The sequence below is a fragment of the Pogona vitticeps genome, chromosome 15, assembly GCF_051106095.1.
Source record: "Pogona vitticeps strain Pit_001003342236 chromosome 15, PviZW2.1, whole genome shotgun sequence".
In the NCBI taxonomy this organism is placed as follows: Eukaryota; Metazoa; Chordata; class Lepidosauria; order Squamata; family Agamidae; genus Pogona; species Pogona vitticeps.
The window spans coordinates 13,308,850-13,330,767 of NC_135797.1; the positions used below are offsets into that span (position 1 = coordinate 13,308,850).

Consider the following 21,918-nt stretch of genomic DNA (forward strand, 5'->3'; position numbering starts at 1 on the left):
AAGAATTTTAAAATCTAAAAGGGGAAGAAGAAAAAAAGCCAATGGGAATTAAACAGGCAAAGAAAAAATACTTGCATGCTAATTCATGTCCAGTCTTTTAATAATCCTTCAAGGTTTTCAAATAAATAGCAAAAAAAAAAAATCTGCAGTATTGCTTGAGTCCTGGCCAACAGCAGCGCCAGGTGATGAAAGAGGCCCCAATCCGAGAAACTTCCTGGGTGCTCAGTTCCCTTGGGGGGGGGAGAATGGCCCGGATCCTTCCTCTTGTCACTTCCCTTCTTTCTCCGACCACTCCTTGTAGCCACCAGCAAAATTTCGAGCCCTAGAAAGGAAAAAAAACCCAAAGCAGAAGTGAGATTAACAGGCAGAATCAAGCGAAGAAGTTATCAAATGCCAGTTAAAACCTACATTTTAAGAAAAACATTTAAAAGTCTGGAACATGTCTGCAGCTGTTGTTTATGGCAGAGGACAAACCAGATCAAGCCACTAATTATATGTATTTATAAAATTATTATACCCAGAGATGGAAACTTTTTATCTGCATCAACTGTTCTCCGACTTTTTTTGCCCTGGATAAGAAATTTAGCCACAACAAGCGATACTGCTGGCATTTTTTTTTGGGGGGGGGGGGGGAAGATCTCCCATTTAAGTGGGTCCTTGATCACATCGAGACTGAACTCTTTCAAGAAGCTAATAGGACTAAAACGGAGGCACTTATTACTTGGGGCCCCTTAGGAAAAGACAAGAATAGCAGGAAAAGTCCAAGGCAGCAGGAACAGAGGAAGACCAGGAGTGAGATGGATCGATATTGTAAAGGAAGCCATGAGTTTGAGGGTGCAAAGGCTGAGCAGGGCCATTCAGAACAAGGCCTTCCGGAGGTCGCTTACTTGTGGGTCCACCATAAGTCCAAGTGACCTGATGGCAAGAGTAAGGTAAAGGTTCCTCTTAACATTGAGTCCAGTCGTGTCCGACTCTAAGGCGCGGTGCTCATCCCCGTTTCCAAGCCGTAGAGCCAGCGTTTTTGTCCGAAGACAGTTTCCGTGGTCACGTGGCCAGCGCGACTAGACACAGAACGCTGTTTTACCTTCCCACCGAGGTGGTACCTATTTATCTACTCGCATTTGCATGCTTTCGAACGGCTAGGTTGGCAGGAGCTGGGACAAGCGACGGGAGCTCCCTCCGTCGCGTGGATTCGATCTTACGATGGCTGGTCTTCCAACCTTGCAGCACAGAGGCTTCTGTGGTTTAACCCGCAGCGCCACCACGTCCCTAACAAGAGTAAATGACCCCAAAGCAAATCTGGGGACCAATGAGACATTTAATGCTTTAGCTGCACATCATCCTAGTTCCTCTAAGCCCAGGGGTTTTACCCCAAGGCAGAAACCGGCTTACTTGGTGTAGCCAAGCGACGCGGCGAGCTCGGTCGCCCGGGCCCCTCGTCTGCCCATCTGACAATGGAAAACCAAATCCTCCTGATCCGGTTGCGGTTTCTCCACCCCGTACTTCGCCTGGAAGGTTTCCGGGTCCATCTTGAAAGCCTCTTCCACCTCCGCCACTGCAGGAAAGAGAAAGACCCAACAGAGAACTCTGTTTCTGCACCCAGGAGGACCGCCAGAGAAGATCGCAGAACCCTAACCCGAAAAAGGACATTTACTGCAAAAAATAAAAAATGGATTCCCCCCCCCCTTGATTTGCCACTAAAAGTGAGAGCCACATCCTCCTCTCGCCCATCTACGGAGGCATCTCCGTCTCACCTGGGATATTGATGGAGTCCGGGATGCGTCCACCGGCGACTTCTTCCGCTGAGCGCACGTCGAACACGTGCGGCTTTCCTTGTTGCAGCAATGTTTTCAGCTCCTCGTAGGAAATGACCTTTGCTTTCAAAAGGAAAGAACAAGAAAAACTGGCTCACCCTTAAGTAACTTAACTCATTCTGACCCTCAGTTCAGGGAAAAGAGGCCATCCATGTTGGAGGAAAAGAGGGACAGAGACATAACGAATGCCATTATGCTTTGAATCGGAGACACGAGCTGCGTGTTTTGCTTTGATTTTTAAGGGAAAAAGGAATCAGTGGTGGAAGGAAGCCAGAGGTTCCAAGATTTAACCCCAAGTTATGACATCATACACACACAAACCCCAAAATTGTTCCTTGTGCCTTCTCAGCTTAGCTACCATTTGCAGAATAGCTGGAAATGGATTTTCCAGCAGCAATATATGGATGGCCACAATTTCCGTTAACCTGTACAATATCTGGAATTGGTGGAGTCACAAAGGAGCAGTCAAGAGCCGTTGGCTTTACAAAAGACCCGCTCCTGGTAGAAACCAAAACTACTACATGTGGTTGGTGATAGGTTCCTACTCAGCCGCTGCAGGGTCTGGCATTGCCCCCCCCCCCCCGAAACCTTTGCCATCTCTGCTCTGAAAGGCCTCACCTCTCCTGATAGGAATTGCAATCCATATAAAGTTTTTGTTAAGGAGACAGGCGGGGATAAAAATATTTAAAATAAATACAATACTTCCCCACAGCCATCCTCCTTCAGGACAAAGGCAACATAAACGTTAAATAAATATTGATTCATTGATTACACTTGTATAAACCCACCCCCCTTTCCCCCAGGAAGTGGGACTCAAATTTAAAAACAGAGAGACAGACAAATGTTGTAAGCCGCCCAGAGTCCTTTGGGTAGAGTGGGCGGCATATAAGATAAATAGATAAGTAAGTAGGTAAGTAGGTAAGTAAGTAAGTCAGTCAGTCAGTAAGTAAATAAATGCTGTGGATACTTTTATTTAAATGATCTCAGAGGTTGTTGGAACCAGAGGTTGGGAGTTCGAATCCCACCCTGGTGCCTCCTTGACAGGGGTTGGACTGGATGATCTCTGGGTCCGCTTCCAGCCCCGCTGTTCTAAGATGATTATTATTATTACCCTCTACTTTTTGCATGAGCAGAAAACCTGCCTTTAAGAACAAAAATTATCTAAGTTGCCCAGTGTGTATGTCACAGGCTTCAAATCCGGCCAGCGATAGGTTTTGGGGGCCTTGGTGGTTTGGAAAACTTTGCTTTAAGGGTGTTGTTACCCCCCTCTGGATCACAAAAAAACCCCTTAATTATTCCAAAGCATGCCCTGATATTTATAAACGATATGTATATGAACCCACGTATAGGAACCCAGCATGTCCTCTCCAGCTTGAAACGCAAGGGCGTTCATGCACTCATTCATTCATTCATTCCTCTTCTCATTCTTTCTTTCTCTCTCTCTCTCATCGTCCCCGTTACCTTTCTCCATGCTGTCCTGACCCTGAGCGCTCTTCAGACGAGCAGCAAACCCGGGAATGGCTCGTGGCTGCCAAGACAGGAACCTCTGCAGAGTTTTCTGCAAGGCCATGGTGGGAACGCAAGCACACCTGCCAGGGCACCGTCTCTAAAATCCACTTCTCCTAAATTCTGCACACCCTCAACCACCCCACCTGCAAAACGTACAGTCCTCCAGGCTTCCTCCGGAAAAAAAAAAGGTTGCCAACTTTCCCCCTTTGATCCTGCTCCTCTGCTCTTAAGAGACAGTGGTTTAGCAAGGGCAGCTTTGCCTACCAGCTTCTCTCTGGGTCTCTGCCAATGCTTGAGCAACTACATTTGTATGTCTGTCCAGCCCTAGGTGTTTCATTCTTTTAAATATTTGTATACTTACTGTTTTTAGCTTTTTAAAAATAGTCATTTAATGGTGTAAACCTCCTTCGGTCCTTTTTTTTTTTTCAGGAGAAAGGTGAAGTAAAAATGTTTGAAATTTTAAAAATATATAAACCAATAACTAGAATTTATTAATCAATTTTTGTGAATTTTTATTTTTAAGTAGTTTTAAGTGCTTGGTCAGTTTTTTAAAAAGGCATAGGTGCAGGGCCAGGGAAAGTATTTGACCACCTTCCTGGTAAACATAAGAAAGAACGGTGTTGCTATGGGACTTGACAAAAGTTTATTTGAAAGGAAGGAAGGAAGGAAGGTTTAGGCAGATATTGGAAACATTGATTTTCTTTTGGACTACAAGTCCCAGAATCCACCACCACCCCACCCCTGCTAGGATGGCCGCTGGATGGACTAGCTGGAAATTCTGTGCATTGTAGTCCCTCCACAAAATTTAACTTCCCCAGATCTGCTCATTTTAGGTTGCCAACGTTTTAAATTACTCCGGCGCCTGTGCCCTTAAAACACCCTGCTGAAATGCATGGATTATTTTTTCTTGTTCTTTCCTGCCAAGTGCACACAAAAAAGGAGCTTTTGCTTTCAGGCTTGCGAGTTAAGTGCTTGCAAAGAAGGAAGGACGCGCCGTGGGAACACGGGTCAGGCTGCACGTGGGAAGGCGCGCGTCACCTGGGAGCAGAAAGGGAAAACTCCGCTTTTCAATGCTTTTTTGCCCTGAGATGGGAATTTCTCCACCGTCCCTGAGTCAAACCCCTCCTTCTCCCGGAACTTCAGAGCTAACCATCTTTGAGCTGGGAGGGAACTTAAAGAACATTTTGTCCTCTGTGATCGACCCCTGTCCTCCCCCCCCCCAAAAAAAAGTTAATAAAAATCACTTCTGGGGATGTACATTTCAGAGTAGGAGTCAGGGAGGGGAGAAATCGCAGGTGTCAATGCCTAACTTCCCAAGGAAGTTAGACTATGAGGAAGGATTGAAGATCCCTTCTCTCTGACATGCCATCGTTTTTTTTTGCTTGCGATAAATAAGGTCACCTATATTGGAATGCAGATAGAACTATTTCAAGCCACCGAGATGGAATGGCAAAATCCTAACAAGAATATGCCGACAAAGACGGAAAACAACCGTGATCCACAGACTGGAAACGTTCAATAGATATATTCCAGTCCCAAGAAAGGAGATGCCAAGATATGGTCAATATAGGACCATTGTTTTAATTTCCCATGCAAGCAAAGGGAAGCATCTGATGGATTCCGAAAAGGAAGAGGCACTAGAGATCATATTGCAAATATCCACTGGCTACTGGAGAGAGTGCTAAAGAATTTTAGAAGATCAGTGTATGCTTTATAGATTGTGCCACTGCCTTGGATTGTGTGGATAAGGAGAAACTATGGGCTAGGAACTTAGGGAATACAGTAATATAGTTTCCCAAAGGCAAAGGTTTCAGACAGAGGTGGATTTGATCCCCTTATCTGTTTAATTTGTACACAGAACATATCGTATGGAAAGCTAGACTAAATTCAGATGAAGGAGGAATGAAAATGGATGGGGAAAATATCAGTCATTTAAGATATGTGGATGATACCATCTACCTGGCAGAAATAAGCGATGACTTGAAAAAACTTTTAGGGAGAGTCGAAGAAGAAAACGGAAAAGCAGGATTGCAGTTGAACCTTAAGAAGGCGAAACGCAGAGAAAAATCAGAGGGAGGTTGACAATAAAGAAACGGCAGTAGTGAAAAGTGGTTGTATACTTTGATTTAATCATCAGTCCAAAGGCAGACGGCAGTCAAGAAATCAGATGTCTGGGGCTTGGAAGGGCAGCCATGAAGGAATTCGAAAAGATCATCCAATGCAAGGAGGAGTCATTGGAGAGACCAAGATCGTCCACACTCTTGCATTCCTGATCACTATGCAAGGGTGAACATGGACAAAGAGACAAATGAAGGATTCAGACTCGGGGGGGGGAGAGAAGGGGAGGGAGGGGGTGGGGGGGGTTCGTGTGCGGTGTGGGGCTCCACCTCGAAGAGAGGCGCTCGGCGGCCGGGCTGGTCAGTGGAGCCGAGCGGTGTGCAGCCACAGAAAGGATGGGGAGACCCCGGCACGCCTCTCCGGCTTCTCTGCCCGGCTTCTGGATTCTCTTTGGCTTCGTGACAGGTACCCCTGGGGAATCGGGGAGTGGGGGAGGTTTTTTTGGGGGGTGCAAACCGAAAGGGCTTCACGGGGAGGGAAACACGACTCATGGGTTACCCCTTAGAGAAAACCAGGACCAACAAAGTCTCCAGTTTGCCCCTAAGTTGCAAAGGGAGAAATAATTTCCCTGATTTGAACAGAACGGACAGCCTGTTCCATCCACCTGGGAGAGACGGGGGGGGGGATCCACTGTGGATGATGGGTCCCCTCGCCTTTCCCTCTTTTCCCGTAGCGATCATTAAATCAAACTCGCCCTGGCCGTCTTGAAAAAGGCAGAAGAGAGACGTCAGAAGTGTTGATGGGTCTTATGCCATTTTCCCACTGCTTCCAGGAGAATAACCGCCCCCCCAAATTCCAATAAATTCCAAGAGGATTCCCACAAATCATTCCAAAAATCATGTACTGAGAAATTCACTGAAAGTAGGAAAACATGGGATCCCTTCTTCTCTTGATTTATCTTGAGAAGCCTCTTTAACAGGGAGTCAGGGAAGACAGGTAGCTATATCTAGAGCTCAGAAGTTACCTTTTTTTAAACTACCCCAGAATCCCCAGTTTGAAAGTAACTTTTCCACCTCTACCCATACTCTACCTGTCTTTTCTCTGTCATCAGGTTAATAGCAGCTTGGTAGGGCTGAGTTTTTCAGGCAAGGGGTGGTTAACCTGCGGAACTCACTGCCCCAAGAGGCATGTGGACAGTAGCGTAGGCGGTATCAGAAAACGCATACAGATCAAATTGGCCAAAGACCGCTCTGCGGCCGCCCTTGTCCAGCCTGCTGTCCAGACGGAATCACAACTCATCCTGGTCAAGGATGATGACCCAGGAATGCCAAATATGGGGAGGCTGAAAGAGTAAAATAATTTCGTTACTTGTTTTTCTCCTTTTATTACTATTTTTAAATGGAACAGCATAGGAAATATTTTCTTGAATATCATGGCAAATGTAACAAAGAAAAGTAATTAGAAAAAAAGCAATGTAGAAAAGTAACTAGTAAATGAGTTGCTCTTCCAATGAAGCCGCTCCTTCCTACTCTTCGCACTACTTTTGAAATGTAACTTTGTTATGGTTTTCCAAAGAAAGCGACTTATTATGGGTAACTGCTTGCGGCTCTCCACTGAGAAGCTGAGAGAGCTGGGTTCAAGTCTTGCCCTGGATAACCTGGGGTCAGTTTCTCACTCTACCCGCCTGGCCTACCTCAGAGGGTCATTGTGAGAATAAAGTAGGAAGAAGGAGAGCCGTTAACTCTCCTTTTAACTCCTGGGAAGAAAGAAAGAAAGACAAGATTTACACGTTAAAAAAAAAGGAATATATTTATCATTTGGGGGGGGGGGAGTGCTGTTGCAGTTTGGACTAGTAACCGGTTGCCCATGGATGGAGGTTTTGCTTCCAACCGCCTGGGAACAGGCCCTCGACCCTCCTCACTGGGTCTCCTCCCTAATTATCAGCAATTAAGGCTGATGAGATGCCCCTGCTCCAAAGTTCTTCCATTAATTATCTGGTCTGGGAATCCGCCCAAAGAACCTTTCCCATTCAAGACAAGGCCTTGCAGAGACCGGGGGGGGGGGGCATGCAAAAAGAAAAAGAACAACCCAAAGGGTTCCCCCCCCTCCTAGCATCTCTCCAAAATTTGTCACATGCAAATTTCCAGACTGACCGATTCGCCCCTCTTTCTCGTGTTGCTCTTGCTAAGAATCCAGATTCATCCTCCAAGGCTTTCCTCTTCTTGTCTGTTGCCATGTCTTGGCTCTTCTGCCTTACCGCCCTCTTGTTCCAAACGGCCACAGAGTCAGTTTCCCGAGTAAGGAAATCATACGACGAGGCTTGCCTGTGCCATTTTACCCTAAACGATTTAATTTAAGGGAAAAAAAGATTTTTTTAAAAATACAACCTACGGGAGATCGCGAACTAGCCCAACTCCGCTCTGTCATTGCTTTTTGCGGGGAATTGGGCCTGTCGGGTCAACAGGATTACTTTATGGGAAATTGCTAAGGGTTGATCGACTCTTTCCACCGTGATCTTTCATCGTTGTCCTGATCACACCCTAGCTTGCCGCCATTAAGCGACCCATGGACTTCACAGAATAACGGAGTCGGAAGGGAGGGGGGTCTCGAAGGCCATCTAGTCTGACCCCCTGCTCCAGGCAGGAATCCCAACCCAAGCAGATCCGACAGAGGAGGGGTCCCGTTTTCTCTTGAATTGCCTCCTTTTCCCTTCCAGCCGCCGGGGCCGTGAAGGTGTCGGTGGTCGCCGACAGCATCCAGGTGGTGCGCGGGGGGAGCGCCCTCCTGCCTTGTTCCTTCCACACCACGGCGCCCCTGGACCGCCTCAGCATTATCTGGACCGTCGCCCCGTCCTCGGACCCCGGTCAACCCCGGCAAGTGAGTTACAAAAGTGACTTCTCTGACGTTCTGCTCCATGACGGATGCCTTCATCATGCTGTTACAGTAGGAACCCCCTAGCCGTGGGGGGATCGCTTCCAAGCTGCCTGCCCCCCCTCGAGATGCTGAAAACGGCACAGGGCAAGATCTCTAGCGGCCAGTTCTGGTGACGACATCATGAAAATACATCTTTCTGTTTTTTCTTCTAATAATTATAGATCGCGGATAAGCGAAACGGTGGATACCGATCCCGTGGATACAGGGGATCCCACTGCTTGTCATTATATTAATCCTTTTGAAAATGAACATTTCCAGCCAGAAACCATATTCAGGATTGCTGACTGATAGACTAGAGAAGATCGGGCTCACTGCAGTCACCTTTTATTTACGTTCACCCAACCCACGGGATGAAAATGGGTGGGGGTGGATTTTTCGGTTCCAGGTTTTCAGATCTAGGGATGAGACGTCACATCTTCTCCCCTGTTCCGACTCTCGGGGCATCCCCGTCGGTTTGGGGTGCTTCCCAGGCATCTCAGGTGGTTCTTTCTGTCTCCCGCAGGTGCTTGCATATGTGCAAGGTGAGGTTGTGGAGAGCTTATCCCATTACACCGGCCGGGTGGCGTTCGCCTTCTCGCCGACCAAGAGCGCCACCATCATCCTCAACGACACGCGCGGTCTGGATAGCGGCATATATCAATGCAGCGTGACGAACCCACCTGATACCTCCACGCCCAATATTGGGGTGGTCCGGCTCACCGTGTTTGGTACGGCTGCTTCCCCCTGTCCCCCCTCCCGTTCAAACCCAACCTTCTGCTGCACGGAGGGAACACACCACACGTTATTCCCTCCTGCCCTGCTCTTTTGCACATGGATTCATAGTGCAGCTGTAAAAACCAGGATGTGTTCCTCTAGCAGCTCAGGTCTTGCAGAACTTAGATGATACTGCCGATCGACACCCTCTAAGCAGCAGCGGCTGTAAAGGAACGCTTTTAGGCCGTGTGCTTACCTCTCTTGGAAAGTGATTCTGGACTTCTGAAGGTGAATCATCTCCTACCCGGGAAGCGGATGTTGTGGGTCCCGAGCTAAGCTTTGTTACTTTCTCCCCGACAGTGCCGCCCTCCAACCCCCGATGCTCGAGCGAAGGGACCACGGAAGAAGGAGGCAGTCTCCAGTTCTCCTGCACGGTAGAGGAAGGGATGCCCCTGCCCACCTTCACCTGGGAGAAAATCCCCCCTGAAAACACACAGCCTTTGGTGGTGAGCTACGAAGGTAACACAACCTGTGTGTGTTTGCAAGTGTTGGCTTCCCAGGGCTCAGGGCTGCAGCAGACATCTTCAGGAACAGCCATGCTTCTCCAGGTCACCCCCAGTGGGGACACATCTTCGGACGATGGGCACCAGACGAGGATATTGGCCGTGGTGGAGCCAGGGTTGGAGTTCGAATCCTTGTTGTGCCTCCTGGGAGGGGAGCCAGCCAAGGAGATTCCCCCCCTCCCTGAAGGAGCCCCTGTAGCCGACAGGGTGATGCGATGTGCGCTGGGTGAGCCCCAGGGGGTCCTAGAGCGCCACCCGGAGGCGGGACCGAGAAACTCCTTCTGATTAACTTATACCTAGAAATCCCCGGGGAGGATTCCTGTGTGAGCTATCACAGGATGATGATGAAAAGCTTTGTTCCTGGGAGTAGGGGTTTTTAATGCCTCTGAAGGACATTTCCTTGACAGTGGGGGACGGACGGACACTGAGGTCAACCAGTGATGTCCAATCTCTCTCTTGTTCTTTCTGTGACTCAGACGACCGCCGGGCCCTCCTGCCTTTGCCGAACCTCACCGCCGACGCGTCGGGGCTTTACCGCTGCCTGGCTGCCAACATGCTGGGCTCCGTCTCCTGCGTCCTGGAGTTGCGGGTTCACGTCGGTGAGAACCTCCACGGGTGGGGTGTGGGATGGAGAGGGCCCCCCCCCCACCCTGGGGCAGCGCCGCGGCGTCTAGACCGGTGGCCCCACTGGTGAAGTCCCTACGCTCAGGCCGGGCGGCTGGATTCCACCTCCCTTCCACCCATCGATTCCCCCCCCTTTCTTCCCTGCCTCCCAGCCCCCCACGGCCCCACCTCCCTGGTGGTGGGCATCACCCTCATGCTCAGCATGGGGCTGGTCCTGCTGACCCTCTTCGCCCTGGGCTTGTGGCTGCACCACGACCGCGTGGCCAAGTGGCCGGAGAACGAAGAGGAAGACTCGCACAACGAGATCAGGTACAGCCTGCCTCGCGCTCCACCTCCCCCATGGCTTGCTGCTGGCCTTGTGGCCGCAGGCTGATGGGAACTGTAATCCGACGTGACGGCAGGCGGCACCGGGCTGCCCCCCCCAGTCGGGAGGTGGTTGAGGGGCAGATTGCCCCTTGGAAGACCTCTCAGGCCTTTTTAGCCTTCCTCTCCGCCTTTTAATTCCTGCTCTGGTTTAGCAAAGATTGAGCCGCTGCTAAGAATCACCACCCCCTCCATCTTGGGCCAACATGCCAAGCGAGAGCGCCCCCCCCCCAAATCTGGGACGAGGGGTAATCCTCCCAGGCTCTCATGGACCAGTCAGAGTTGTGTGTGTGGGGTGCTCAGCGCTTGCTCGTCGCTCCGCAGGATCGACAGCTTTTCCTTGGGGCGCCTGATCGTGGCCCCCTCCGGAGACGGCCTGGCAGCCCCTTCCGCCTCCAAGCCCCTCTGGATCTTCACCAGCTCCACGCCCAACACCACCTTCGCCCACCGCGAATGGAGGCCCCGGACGCAGAAGAAGGCGAGCCAGGCCGCGCCGCCGGGGGGCCTCCAACCGCCTGCCCCGGCCGGCCCCGGGAGATGGAGGAGCGCCAGCCTCTCGGAGCGGCAGGACTCCTTGTGCGGAAGCGAGGAGAAGCACCCCACCCCAAAACCCATAGGATTCCTGGTCTAGGAGCCGCTGGGTACGGGAAGGTGCCCGTCATGCCAATAGAGATGGGATTGTTGGGGGGGGGGGGAGGCCAAGGCTGTGCTGTTGTGACCCCCCTGCACGGGTGGCCATTTTTGGCTTGTACTCCATAATAATAATAATAAAGAGAACCGCCCTTGTGCTTGGAGTAAATATTTCGGGAACGGAGGGCCCTTGCTTGCATTTCCTTCACGGCACACGAGTCTACACGACCAATACGGGCGGACGGTAGCAGTAGCAGCGCGTCCAGTGCCCTGTTTGACCTCTAAAAATCGTAATCAAACCCCTTTCCTGGAAGCCACGGAAACTGGTATTCTGATCTCCTCTCTTACCATCTTTAGGGGCATTTCTACATCCCCATCGGCCTCCTTCTCTAGCAAAAGGGGCAACCTAGAGCACAGAAACACATCCTCTTGATCTGACATGTCACACACACACACCCCTCGCAGCCGAGCCACGGCAAAGGATAACACCACCTCCCTTAAGAAGTGTCTTCATCTTTCGAAACCAAAAGCTCTCCTCTGGTGTTTGTTCTCGTATAGGATGTGCCATTAACTTGCATCCCTTTGGGGGGGGGGAGGCAATTCTTAGAAGGCTTTTAAAGACAATTGAAATGGCTATCAAGGGGTTTTGCCAGTTTCCGCTCCCCCCCCCCTCCCTGGGGGAGTTTCTGTCCCTGAGCAGATTCAAACCCGGCTCTTCTACGTCTTCGCCTGTCATTCGCTCCACGGACCCAGAAACAGAACACAAGGCGCCCGGGCTGTCGTTCTGTTACTCTTGTTTCTTGATTCCAGATTTATTACTCTTTGAAAAAGAGAACAAGGGAAGAAGAAAAAAAATAACCATCTAGGCCAGTAGCCCCCTCCCCCCGCCCCCCCCAAAATGGGATGCCAGCGATACCCGTCAGCTTCCCCTGCCTGGGCACACAGTTTCTATGGTTCAAGGGTGCAAAGTAAAATAGAATAAACAGAAAGAGAGAGAGAGAGAGAGAGAGGTGAGGATGGCAATTCTTCCTCCCCTCTAGCCTCATCGAGGGCAGAAACAAGCAGAGAGAGAGAGCGCGCGCACACAAGAGAGAGAGAGAGCCAGAAAGCCCGGCTCCTGCCCTCCACGCTCCAAAGGGGCAAGAAAAGGTTCCAAGAAGGCCCCTAACGGGGGGGGGGGGGGGCTGGATCGGCAGCGGGGACTCCATCCAGGATGATGCCTGGACCGAGGCCGGCTCTCTGGCTTCCCAGAGGCAGCACCAAGGGCTGTGGGGCAGAGGGGAGAGGGCGGGCGTGCAAAGTGTCTACGTGATACGGCATGCATGCATGTGCGTGCGTTCCCCTGCCTCCGACCCGTGCAAAGGCGGCTTGGGCAGGTGAAGGTCAGAGGACGCAACCCGGGCCTCGGTGGGGGTGATTAAAACAAGGAGTCTTTTGTCGGGAGGCTGCGGGTGTCAGGACCGGCAGGGAGGAGGCCGAGGGTCCGTGCCAGAGGCCCTGGGGCTGTGGGGCTCGCTGTCCCTGCCTTCTGCTTCTGTAGAATGAGAACGGAGACCCAGCCGGGCCCGCGAGCCCAGCAACGAGGCGCCCTCCGTCGGCCGCAAAGGAGCCACGCCGGCCAGAGCTGAGCCCTCCCGCCCGGCGGCCGGTCAGTGGGAGTCCTTGATGATCACCTCCACGCCGTGCTGGCGCAGCTGGGCGCGCAGGAGCAGGTTTTTGCTCTTCAGGTCTTCGACCTGCAAAGGGGGGGGGGGAGGAGGAGGAAAGAGCCGGGTTGACAAAGGGGGCCCGAAGAAGGCCGTTGGGGACGGGACGCTTTGGAGGGCACTCGATCCTGGGGCCGCCCTGAGTCGGAGGCGATTAGACCACACACAACCACCACAGGAAGTGGTGTTGACGTTGGGGTTCCCCCCCCACACACACCCTTACCTGCTGCCGCAAGACCTTGTTATCCATCTGCAGCTGGTCCAGGCCTTGCAGCTCCTCCGAGAGACGGATGTTGCTCTGCCTCAGCTCCTGGATGTAGTCGCAGGCTTTAGACAGGATGCCGCCTTTACTCTGCCAGGGAAGGGAAAGTCGGATCAGGAGGTGGGGAGAGAGGGGGGGTGGTCTTCGCAGGACGGACGACACCCCTACCGGGAGGGAATCAGTTCACAGCCCCCACCTCCCGTGGGAAGCCTCCGGATTGTGCCCCGTCCTTACGGCCCAGCCACGAAGACAAAGGCCCAGGCGTGTAACACTCCTTTCCATCCCATTGGCACCAAAATCCGCACAAAAGCGTCCCAAGCTGGGGGGGGGGGGCACGCTGAACGACAAAACACACTTACGCAAGAAGAACTTCCCCCCAATAACAGCTTCTAGGATCAGAGAGACAGCCGGTTGCCCCCCACAAGGATCCAATGATGAAGTGCCCACTATAAGCGCCCAGATAAACTCCGAGGTGTCGAGGAACACGTTTGAGCGACAACATTTGCCTCCAGGTCAAAAAGACAGCTAGGATGCCAGACGGTGTCCATTTGCACACACACATACACACCCCAAGCAATCTTGGGCCCCTCCTCCCTCTGTCCTCTCACACGCCTGCTCTGGTCCTTCAGCGGAGAATCAGCAAACCTTTCAGACCCTCCAACGCCTCCCCTCCCCGAATCGCCAAGCCAGCCACCTCGGCCCCTGGGGGCTTGGCTGCTGTTTTCAAGTTCATCTCCCACCCCGCAAGGCTGTCGTCTGCGGGGAGAAGACGGAGGCCCTGGCAAGGAGCCCCCCCTGCGTGCCCAGGCAGTAGCCACCCCTCCCCTCACCTGCCCAGATTTGGTGTTCTCCATCGAACAGTCGGGGATGATTTTGGACAGCTGCACGATCCAGTTGTTGATCTTGTCCCGGCGCCGGCGCTCCACTGGAAGGAGAAAGAGGCACTCCGATGTCCCTCGGACACGCAAAGCGAACCCCTGGACTCCCCACCCCACCTCACACGTGACCATCAGAGAACAACAGCGTGCAGTGGTTTTCACATGATGACCCCCCCCCCCCAGAGGCGTCGGATGTCCATCCTCAAACCTTTTGAAATCCAAAAGGTCTGGAGAAGAGAAGAGCTTGAGAAGCCACCTCCTTACGAGGAATCCCACCACTGCTGAGGTTTTTAGGCTACACGACCCACCAGACACAGCTGGCAAAGGGGATGAGCAGCGACGGTGGCGCAGCCGATGTCAGCCTACGAGACGTGAGCTAGTTCACCTCACCTTCGTTGTGCTGGGCCCGGCGCTTCTCGTCTCGGGTCGTCCGAGGTGCTTCCGACTTCCTGAGGGGGAAAGAAAACCAGGATCCCGCAGATCAGCCCCGTTGCTCGCTAGAAGCCATTGCGGGAGAGCTCAAAAAATGCCCTTGTCCGCTGGGAAGCCACTTCGGGTTCTGGCGCCTCTGCCTCCCTCCCCACTCCCAGACCACCATCTAAGACAGGAGCGGGAATCGGGGATCACCAGATTAAAGGGGGGGGCACTCACGGCGAGTAGGGGTGCGTCCTCGGCGCGATGGATCGCTGTGTCCCGCTCTGCAGAACCTCCTGGGGCGACATCATGACAAAAAACTGCCCTGGGAGATCAGCAAAGGAGCGAGGGGTTGCAAAGAGCGTCACATCCTTGCACAACCTCCCCCAATTTATCGAACCGGCAAAGAGCCGGCGAGACGTCCTCCTCTAAATGGGGCAGACGGGGAGTTCCTGTTCCCAGGGTGAGGCCCAGCCTGCTTCTCTCCCGTGCCCCCCCTCCCGGACTCGTGTATCACCCCGAAGCCTCAAAACGGCCTTCTTGGTTCTGTGATGCCAACTTTTCCCACGCAAGAGGAGGTACCCATTCATTCACAGGATGTCGAGATTTTTTTCAACAGATACAAAGGAAGAAAAATGAGTGAAGAAAAAAGTATAAAGAAATCTGAATCTGCCACCAGACTACCAGGACGGTCTTTGCGTGCGGCTGTCGCGACCCACGCCGGAGGGAAGCCTCTCGGGCTAATAATAACCTCACGTCGAGCCCACTCACCTGTGCCGGTCGGCGTGGCTTGCCCGAGCAGGGCATCTGAGTTCTGGGTGGTCACCACCGCCGTGGCGGTCGTCCCGGCCCCCGTGGAAGTGCTGGAGTCAGCCACTGCCGTGGCAGGGTAGTAGGCATAGTGGGTCTCGGTGGCCGTGGCTTCCGTCTCAACGGCATCCTCGCTGGTGAAGGCTCCCTGGATGACCGCCTGGAGGAGGGCGGAGAGGAGAACGTCAGCGGCTAAACACCCTTTCCATAGAAGCGTGGCAGGGGATTCCCGGGACGTGTGGGCCCAAAACCGGTTGGCGGGATGAAAAAGAACAATCTATTTTAGACGATGGCTGGCTTGACAGCTCGGTGAGTTTAGGAATCTGGCTGCGGAGCCAAAGATGGGGAATTTGAATCCCACCACCACCACTGGGCCTCCTGGGGGAAGAGCCAGCCTGGGTGGACTTGGGCCAGCTAGACCATCCCAGGGATGCCCCCCAGAAGGGAAGGGAAGGGGGGGAAAATCAGTTCTGAATTACTCTCCATCTATAAAACTCTGGAAACGGTTGCGGTAAGTCAGGATTGACTTGATGGCTATGATGATGATGATGACAGTAGTTCAAAGCTCTTATCGCCAGCAGGAGAGAGCGGTCAGCCTTTTACAAAACTTGTGCAGAGAGTGGGAAACCATCATGGAGAGCCGCAATTTCTCTAGATCGCTGTGCCAGGCTAGGACCCCAAGAGGATCAGGATCGGACCTTCCTCATCCCCTCCACTCTCTGTCTGCCCCTTCGATGAGCTCCCCAGGATCAGGTCACAACACATCTCATTCAGCCATGTAAAAGAACTGGGACACCACGTATAGGGTGAAAGAATGATGACGTGGAACATCAGCTTGTGGGCTGGGGGTGGGAGACCTTTGTTACTTCCTGTTCACGTTCCGCCGACTGCTCTCCTTCTGAGGTGGGTCACCTCTGGAGAGAGACATCCCTAGAGATGATTTCTGTCAAAACGATCCACCCGAGCTTTGTAAGTGACCAGCCACCACCGCGGCATGCAGGAGTAGCAAATGCCTTAGAGTAATTTACACACAGTGTAAAAGGGCTCCCTTTTCCCTCTCTTGGTAAGCTACGGCCAACCCGTCCCAACCAATCCATAAGGCCAAATTCTGCTCCTTAAAAAGAGGGCCCCCTTTCTGCCTGTTTCTTGCTTAACACACCAGTTATCCGAACAGGATTTTAGCAGCTGACGTTGCTCTTTTTTCCACCTCCTCTCGCTGATCCGCAAAAGCGAGGAGGTCAGTGCGACAGATGAGCCAAAAAGCGCACAAGGATGTATCTCAAAAGCGCACGACACCCAGGCTCCCGCGTTTCACCCACTGTGACCTTGCCCCGATCCCCCTCAGAGGAGCCGCGCCGAGGCTTCGGCTGGAAAGGGGCACCTCCACGCCGCGGGCTTTCCCCGCTTCCTTCTCCCGCCCGCCTTGGCAGCGCCTACCTGGGTCATGGACTGCGTGGCCGGATAGCCGCTGATGGCCCCCGTGCCCTCCGTCTGCCCGTCTAGTTGCCCCTCGGCCACCTGAATGACTCTGTACATCAGCTGAGGAGAGAGTGACACGGAGACACCCCCCCAAGGGAGTTTAGACGCCGGGTAAAGGGGGGGGAAGAAACCAATGCAGAGGCAAGTCTTGAGACCCCCACACCGGAAGGGCCGAACCCCCTGTTCAGGCACACCGCGTCGGGCCTCCTGGCCTAACCCACCAACCATCCTGTCAGGACAACATGGAGTGGGAGGTGGAGAAAGGATGGACCCCATCCTAAATCTTTTCGGTCGGGCAGGTGTAACTGTGTCCATCTAGATGGTTTTCTGGAAGACCTCTCCCAGGACGCAGCCGGTGGCAAGAAAATTCAGGAACGGCTGCCCCCCAAAGATGGGGCAGGACCCCCCTGGTCACACTCCGGCCTTAAAGCTAAAAGGGGAACACTGCAGACAAGGGGTGTGTGTGTGTTTGTGTGTGCGGAGGGTTTCCTGCTGGTAAAGTGCAATCAGAAGGAAAAAGGCCCACGTGCTTTAGCTCCCCATCCATGGGTGGGGAGAGGGCAAGGGGGGAAGACCCTATCCGGGTGTCTACATGGAGTAACCAGCAGAGCGGCAGTGTTCCCCCCCCACGGCCTCCTCCACTGTAAGGACCGGGCGATGCCTCACCTGCGTGCCTCCATTCTCCGTCCGGAAGACGTATTTGATGTTGGGGTCGGGAAAGGTGGCGGCCGACTGGATGCTGGCGATGGCCACGCTGGTGGGATCCTCCCCTGTGGCCACTGCACCTTCAGGAAAGAAGGGAACGGATGCCGCAAGGGGAGGGGGCCGGGGCGATGGTGTTCTGACAAGGGGGGGGCCTCCCCTTGCTCGGGCCCCCAAGCCTTGAGTCCCCAGAGGGGCCGAACCAGGCAGGCAGGTGAGGGGGGGAAGTGCGTCTCCGTGGACAAAGCCAGCTGGGGACGACCCCTCCGGGGGTCCAACGGAAAAGGAAGCCGTGGGCTGAGGGGATGCTCACCTTCCTGGATTTGCACGGTGCCCTCCTCTGTCTCCGTCGCTTTCTGCTGTCTGCCGAGAGAAAAGAAGGGACCCGTTAAGAAGCCACCGCCTGGAACCGACATTTTGACGGCCTGCTTCTCTCTTCCCGCGGCTTTTCCAGAAAGGCGGTTATCGCCCTTCTCTTTCGCCCAGCCAGGTCCGCCTCTACCTGTCCCCAGAGATGACGTGGGTGCACGCTGCAGATCAAGCATTAAACCGGGGAGGCCCCCCCCTTGAAGAGGTTCACCAGTCCCCTTCCTCCAAAGAGGCCTTCCAGGGCCCAGTCCTGACCCTTCAAATTAAAAATGGCCGAACTATGCCAAATCTAGGCTGAGCCACCTCTGGAAACAAAGATGATGAAACCGAGGCCGTCCTGTTTTGGGCACCTCATGAGACAGCAGGATGATCTCGGTCCAAGACCATCCTGGTGGGAAAAGAGGAAGACCCAATGCGAGATGGTCAGACCCGCTAAAGGAAGCCACGAGCTTGGGTCGACAACAGCTGAGCAGGGCTTTTAAGGGCCGGGCATTTTGGAGGTGGTTCGTTCGCGGGGTCTCCTCGCTGGTGGTCCCTCACGTGTAGCATCCAGAAACCGGTTCTCACCCTTTCATGTCTCCACCCTGTTAGGCATTAGAAGATCAGAGCCTAGTTTTTTGTTTTCCCCTCCTTCTTCAGCGTCTCTTCATCCAAACCCTGGGAAGGACAGATAACATTCAGGAATGTGGCGTCAACTGCAATATTTCTGCATTTCCTAACACAAAGCGATCTACGCAATGTCCGGCAATATTAAAATAAACAGTGAGGGTTCCACCATCTGAAAGCAAAACCATGGTTTTAAAAAATGTCCCAGTGACATGCATCTGATAGACAACATGCCCAATTTTTATGCTGTTTGCCGTATCTTTGTTCAGAACTGCAGCCTATAAATGAAAATAAAAAGCAAACAAAAATAATTATTGGCTCCTTCGTCAAACAAACGTCATCTCAAAAGCTCAGGACTCTGGCCTTCCTCTTTTCATCCGTTTTCAGTGTCCCAGGAACCAAACAATGCAAATTTTGATCAAAAGTTTTGCAATGTATTATTTCCTTTTACAGTACTGTATTTATTTAAAATATTTCTATCCTGCCTTTGTCTCCAAAAGCACCCAAGGTGGCTTACATCCTTAAAACAGTATTCAAAAGCTATAAACAGTCAGTATGCAAATATTTAAAAAGAATTAAACAAGTATTATAATAAAATGGTAACTAAGATCAAGATTTAAACACATTTAAAACAACAGAGCACAAGACCCCAACGCAGGCAAGTCAGTCACTCCGGGAACGCCAGCCTGAAAAGAAAGGTCTCTTTAGCTGTTTGCAGAAAGACAGCCAAAATGGAGCCAGCCTCACCTCCAGTGGCAGGGAGTTCCAGAGTCCCTGGGAGTAGAACACCCAGAAGGCTGTTTTTTAAATCACTTTTTTTTAAAAAAAAGAACACTCCCATTTCTTTTTCTAGACAGTTCAGAATTTGGATAGGAAAGACAGCCGCTCAACAAAGCTGAATACTTTTAAATTTTATTTTTTCATTTTTAGGCCTTGCGTGCTGACTTCTTCCAGGTCGCTACACCTCTTGTAACCTGTTTATGAATTGATTGTTTTTACTTAAAATGTTATGGTTGTTGGGTTTTAGTGTGTTGTAAAATACCCACAATAGCATGTCACATTAACGGGGAGCAGGAGATAAACAAAGGAAAACACAAACCAGTAGCAGAAACAACAACAACAACAACAACACAAGACTATCAAATCGGAGCAGATTTTTTTTTACAAAAAGCTTTTATCCAAAACGATCAGTTCTGCCCAAACCGGCAAGTGGGATTCCAATCCACACTCTCATAATAAATGCATTTTCGGGAAGCTGATGATACAGGAGGGCCCCTTCATTTGTGGAACGAGTATGCACTGATTTACTTATCCACAGTCAGAAAACATTAAAGGAAAAACCCCTGAAATAAATACATCTCAAGATGAAGTCACCAGAATTTAACTACGAGAGGCAGCCAGAAACCACACTACACACTGTATAGGGTATATTAAAATAGCTATAATCCACACTTTTTGGCATCCGCAGGGGATGTGCACAACCCATCCTCCACGGATACAGGATCCTATTGTATGGCATGAAAGGTCTCACTTATTTATTTCTTTAAAACACTTTCACTGCACCTTTATCCTTAAAGGGGACCCAAGGTGGCTTATTTAAAAGCTAAAGACAGGAAGTATGCAAATATTTAGAAAGAATCAGCCAAAGACCATATTAAAAGACGGTGAACAAAAGCAACACCAGAAGCACATTTAAAAGCAACAAGGTACAACCACCCATTTAAAAAAAAAACCTCCCAGGCAATTAATCATCATTGCAGGAAGTCCCATTTTGCTTCCTGATGCCTGCTTTTTTTCCTAAAACCTGGAGGTGCTTCCCAGCTGGGAATGGGGCCCCTTCTTACTCTCGAGCAGCCCCATCTCCTGGGCTGCTATCCTGCCCCTCCCTGTAAGCTCTGCAAGTCCTTTGGGAAGGAAACATTTAATTAATTAATTGTTATAAATTTTTCTTGAACTTGTTATGCTTTATGTTGTAAGCTGCCTAGAGTGGTCGAAATGACTAGATAGGCGGGGTATAAATACAATAAATAAATAAAATAAATAAACGAAGGGACTTTCTTATGTAATAGCCCTTCCTCTGTTATTGTTTATTTAAAATATCTGTACCCTGCCTTTCTTCTTGGAAATAATCCAAGGCAGCCGACATCATTTTAAAAAAAGAATATTTCAAAGTTACCAACATCTCCCTTTATGATCCTGCCTGGGTGTTAAGATCATCTGGGGAGCCCCCTTTTCTCGGTCCCATTGTCTTGGTGGGGACCCGGGGCAGGGTCTTCTCAGTGGCTGCTCCCAGAGGCCCTGGAACTCCCTGTCACTGGAGACCAGAACGCAAGTAGGCAAAAAGATCTTTATCTTCCCTTAATGACCGTCTATGGAGGTTTTTATCTGGAGCATTATACCTTGTTGCTTTTAAATATGTTTTTAGTATTGCTTTTGTTTACCAAAAGTTTACCAGTGGCATCTGTCTGATCCTTTTTAAGCATTTGTATGCTTACTCTTTTTAGCTTTAAATATTGTCTTTTACTTCAGGTCCTTTTTCTTTTAAAGAGAAAGGTGGGGTAGAGCTATTTTAAATAAATAAACAGTAAGTAGACCAATACCATCGCTCCTTCCCTAATTAATGCCACGCATTAACTAACAATGAAGTAGCACAAGTGTGGGTAGAAAACTTTGTACGTATTCCCTCAATCCTATACTGTATTGCAGAGGTGTCTCCTGATGTTTCTAACAATTCACAAAGTGGGGTTTGTGTGTGTGTGTTGTTATCAAGTATTCTTCTCTCTCTCTCTCTTTTTTTGGACTTATTCCCTGTCTCTGGCCTTGCATATTGCGATTTCTGATGCGGCAAGCCACCTCGGTCCCTGTTTTGAGGAGAAAGGCAGAGGAAAAAACATTTTAAACAAATAAAAATCAATATATTGCTGGGCTCCTGACACGAATGAACACGTGAACGGGGGGGGGCAAGGGCCTCCTCTCCTGGGGATAGACACGTGTAGGCATGTACGTGTGCATGCACGAACGAATCTGCCTTTTGCAAAGGGGGGGCTTGTTGGGGGAGGGGGGCTGCACCCCTCAATTATGAATTACCCCCCCAAAGTGTCCCCCCCTCCAATTCCCCCCTTTCTTGTGAGGGGGGAGGAAAGGGGGGGCACAGAGAGGGAGGGGGAGAATCCCCCCACCCCAATTCAGCCCCTCCTCCCCCAGTCTCAGGCCAAGCCCCCCTCCCTCGAAGCCCCCCCTCCCCAAGTGCTGCCCCCTCCCCCCTTGCAAATGAAAAGGCGGGGGGGGCTCCCCACTCCTTACCTGGCCTCCCTGCTGCTCCCCAGGCCCCCTTTCCCCCTCTCCATGGAGAGCGGCGCATGCGCACTGCGCTGCCTTTACCTCCCTTCCGCCCGCCTCCTCTTCCTCTTCCTTCTCCTTCCCCGCCCCTCCCCTCTCGGCGAGGTCCAAGCCCCGCCCCCTCGCCCCCGCCCAGGCTCCTCCCCTCAAGCGAGGCCCCGCGCT

At 51.6% G+C, this 21,918-nt stretch overlaps 3 protein-coding genes across 6 annotated transcripts; 1 reads left to right on the plus strand and 2 right to left on the minus strand.

Moving 5' to 3' along the window:
- Positions 1-82: 82 nt before the first annotated feature.
- TSTD1 (thiosulfate sulfurtransferase like domain containing 1) lies at positions 83-7,716 on the minus strand. Of its 2 annotated transcripts, XM_078382117.1 has the most exons (5): positions 7,535-7,716; positions 6,608-6,723; positions 1,755-1,877; positions 1,393-1,555; positions 83-322 (listed from the first exon to the last, which is right to left on the minus strand). In XM_078382117.1, exons 1-5 carry the CDS (start codon positions 7,615-7,617, stop codon positions 268-270), a joined length of 540 nt encoding a protein of 179 aa, XP_078238243.1. In that variant the 5' UTR covers positions 7,618-7,716; the 3' UTR covers positions 83-267. The 2 variants fall into 2 exon arrangements, with proteins under 2 accessions (XP_078238243.1, XP_072839912.2); XM_072983811.2 differs by lacking the exons at positions 6,608-6,723; positions 7,535-7,716 and adding an exon at positions 3,276-4,305.
- Positions 5,688-11,345, plus strand: LOC110088136 (V-set and immunoglobulin domain-containing protein 2). 2 transcript variants are annotated; one of them, XM_020810268.3, is made up of 7 exons: positions 5,688-5,846; positions 8,098-8,258; positions 8,818-9,022; positions 9,369-9,527; positions 10,048-10,170; positions 10,348-10,504; positions 10,883-11,345. In XM_020810268.3, the coding sequence occupies exons 1-7, from the start codon at positions 5,777-5,779 to the stop codon at positions 11,187-11,189; spliced, it is 1,182 nt and encodes a 393-aa protein (XP_020665927.3). In that variant the 5' UTR covers positions 5,688-5,776; the 3' UTR covers positions 11,190-11,345. The 2 variants fall into 2 exon arrangements, with proteins under 2 accessions (XP_020665927.3, XP_078238241.1); XM_078382115.1 differs by lacking the exons at positions 5,688-5,846; positions 8,098-8,258 and having other exon boundaries at positions 8,323-9,022.
- A 620-nt stretch (positions 11,346-11,965) lies between these two features.
- Positions 11,966-21,868, minus strand: USF1 (upstream transcription factor 1). Of its 2 annotated transcripts, none has more exons than XM_072983807.2 (11): positions 21,718-21,868; positions 18,376-18,465; positions 17,753-17,802; positions 17,404-17,516; positions 16,696-16,797; positions 15,220-15,418; positions 14,686-14,773; positions 14,425-14,483; positions 13,987-14,081; positions 13,118-13,246; positions 11,966-12,924 (listed from the first exon to the last, which is right to left on the minus strand). In XM_072983807.2, exons 2-11 carry the CDS (start codon positions 18,381-18,383, stop codon positions 12,838-12,840), a joined length of 930 nt encoding a protein of 309 aa, XP_072839908.1. In that variant the 5' UTR covers positions 18,384-18,465; positions 21,718-21,868; the 3' UTR covers positions 11,966-12,837. The 2 variants fall into 2 exon arrangements, with proteins under 2 accessions (XP_072839908.1, XP_072839907.1); XM_072983806.2 differs by having other exon boundaries at positions 17,404-17,522.
- Between the last annotated feature and the right edge of the window lie 50 nt (positions 21,869-21,918).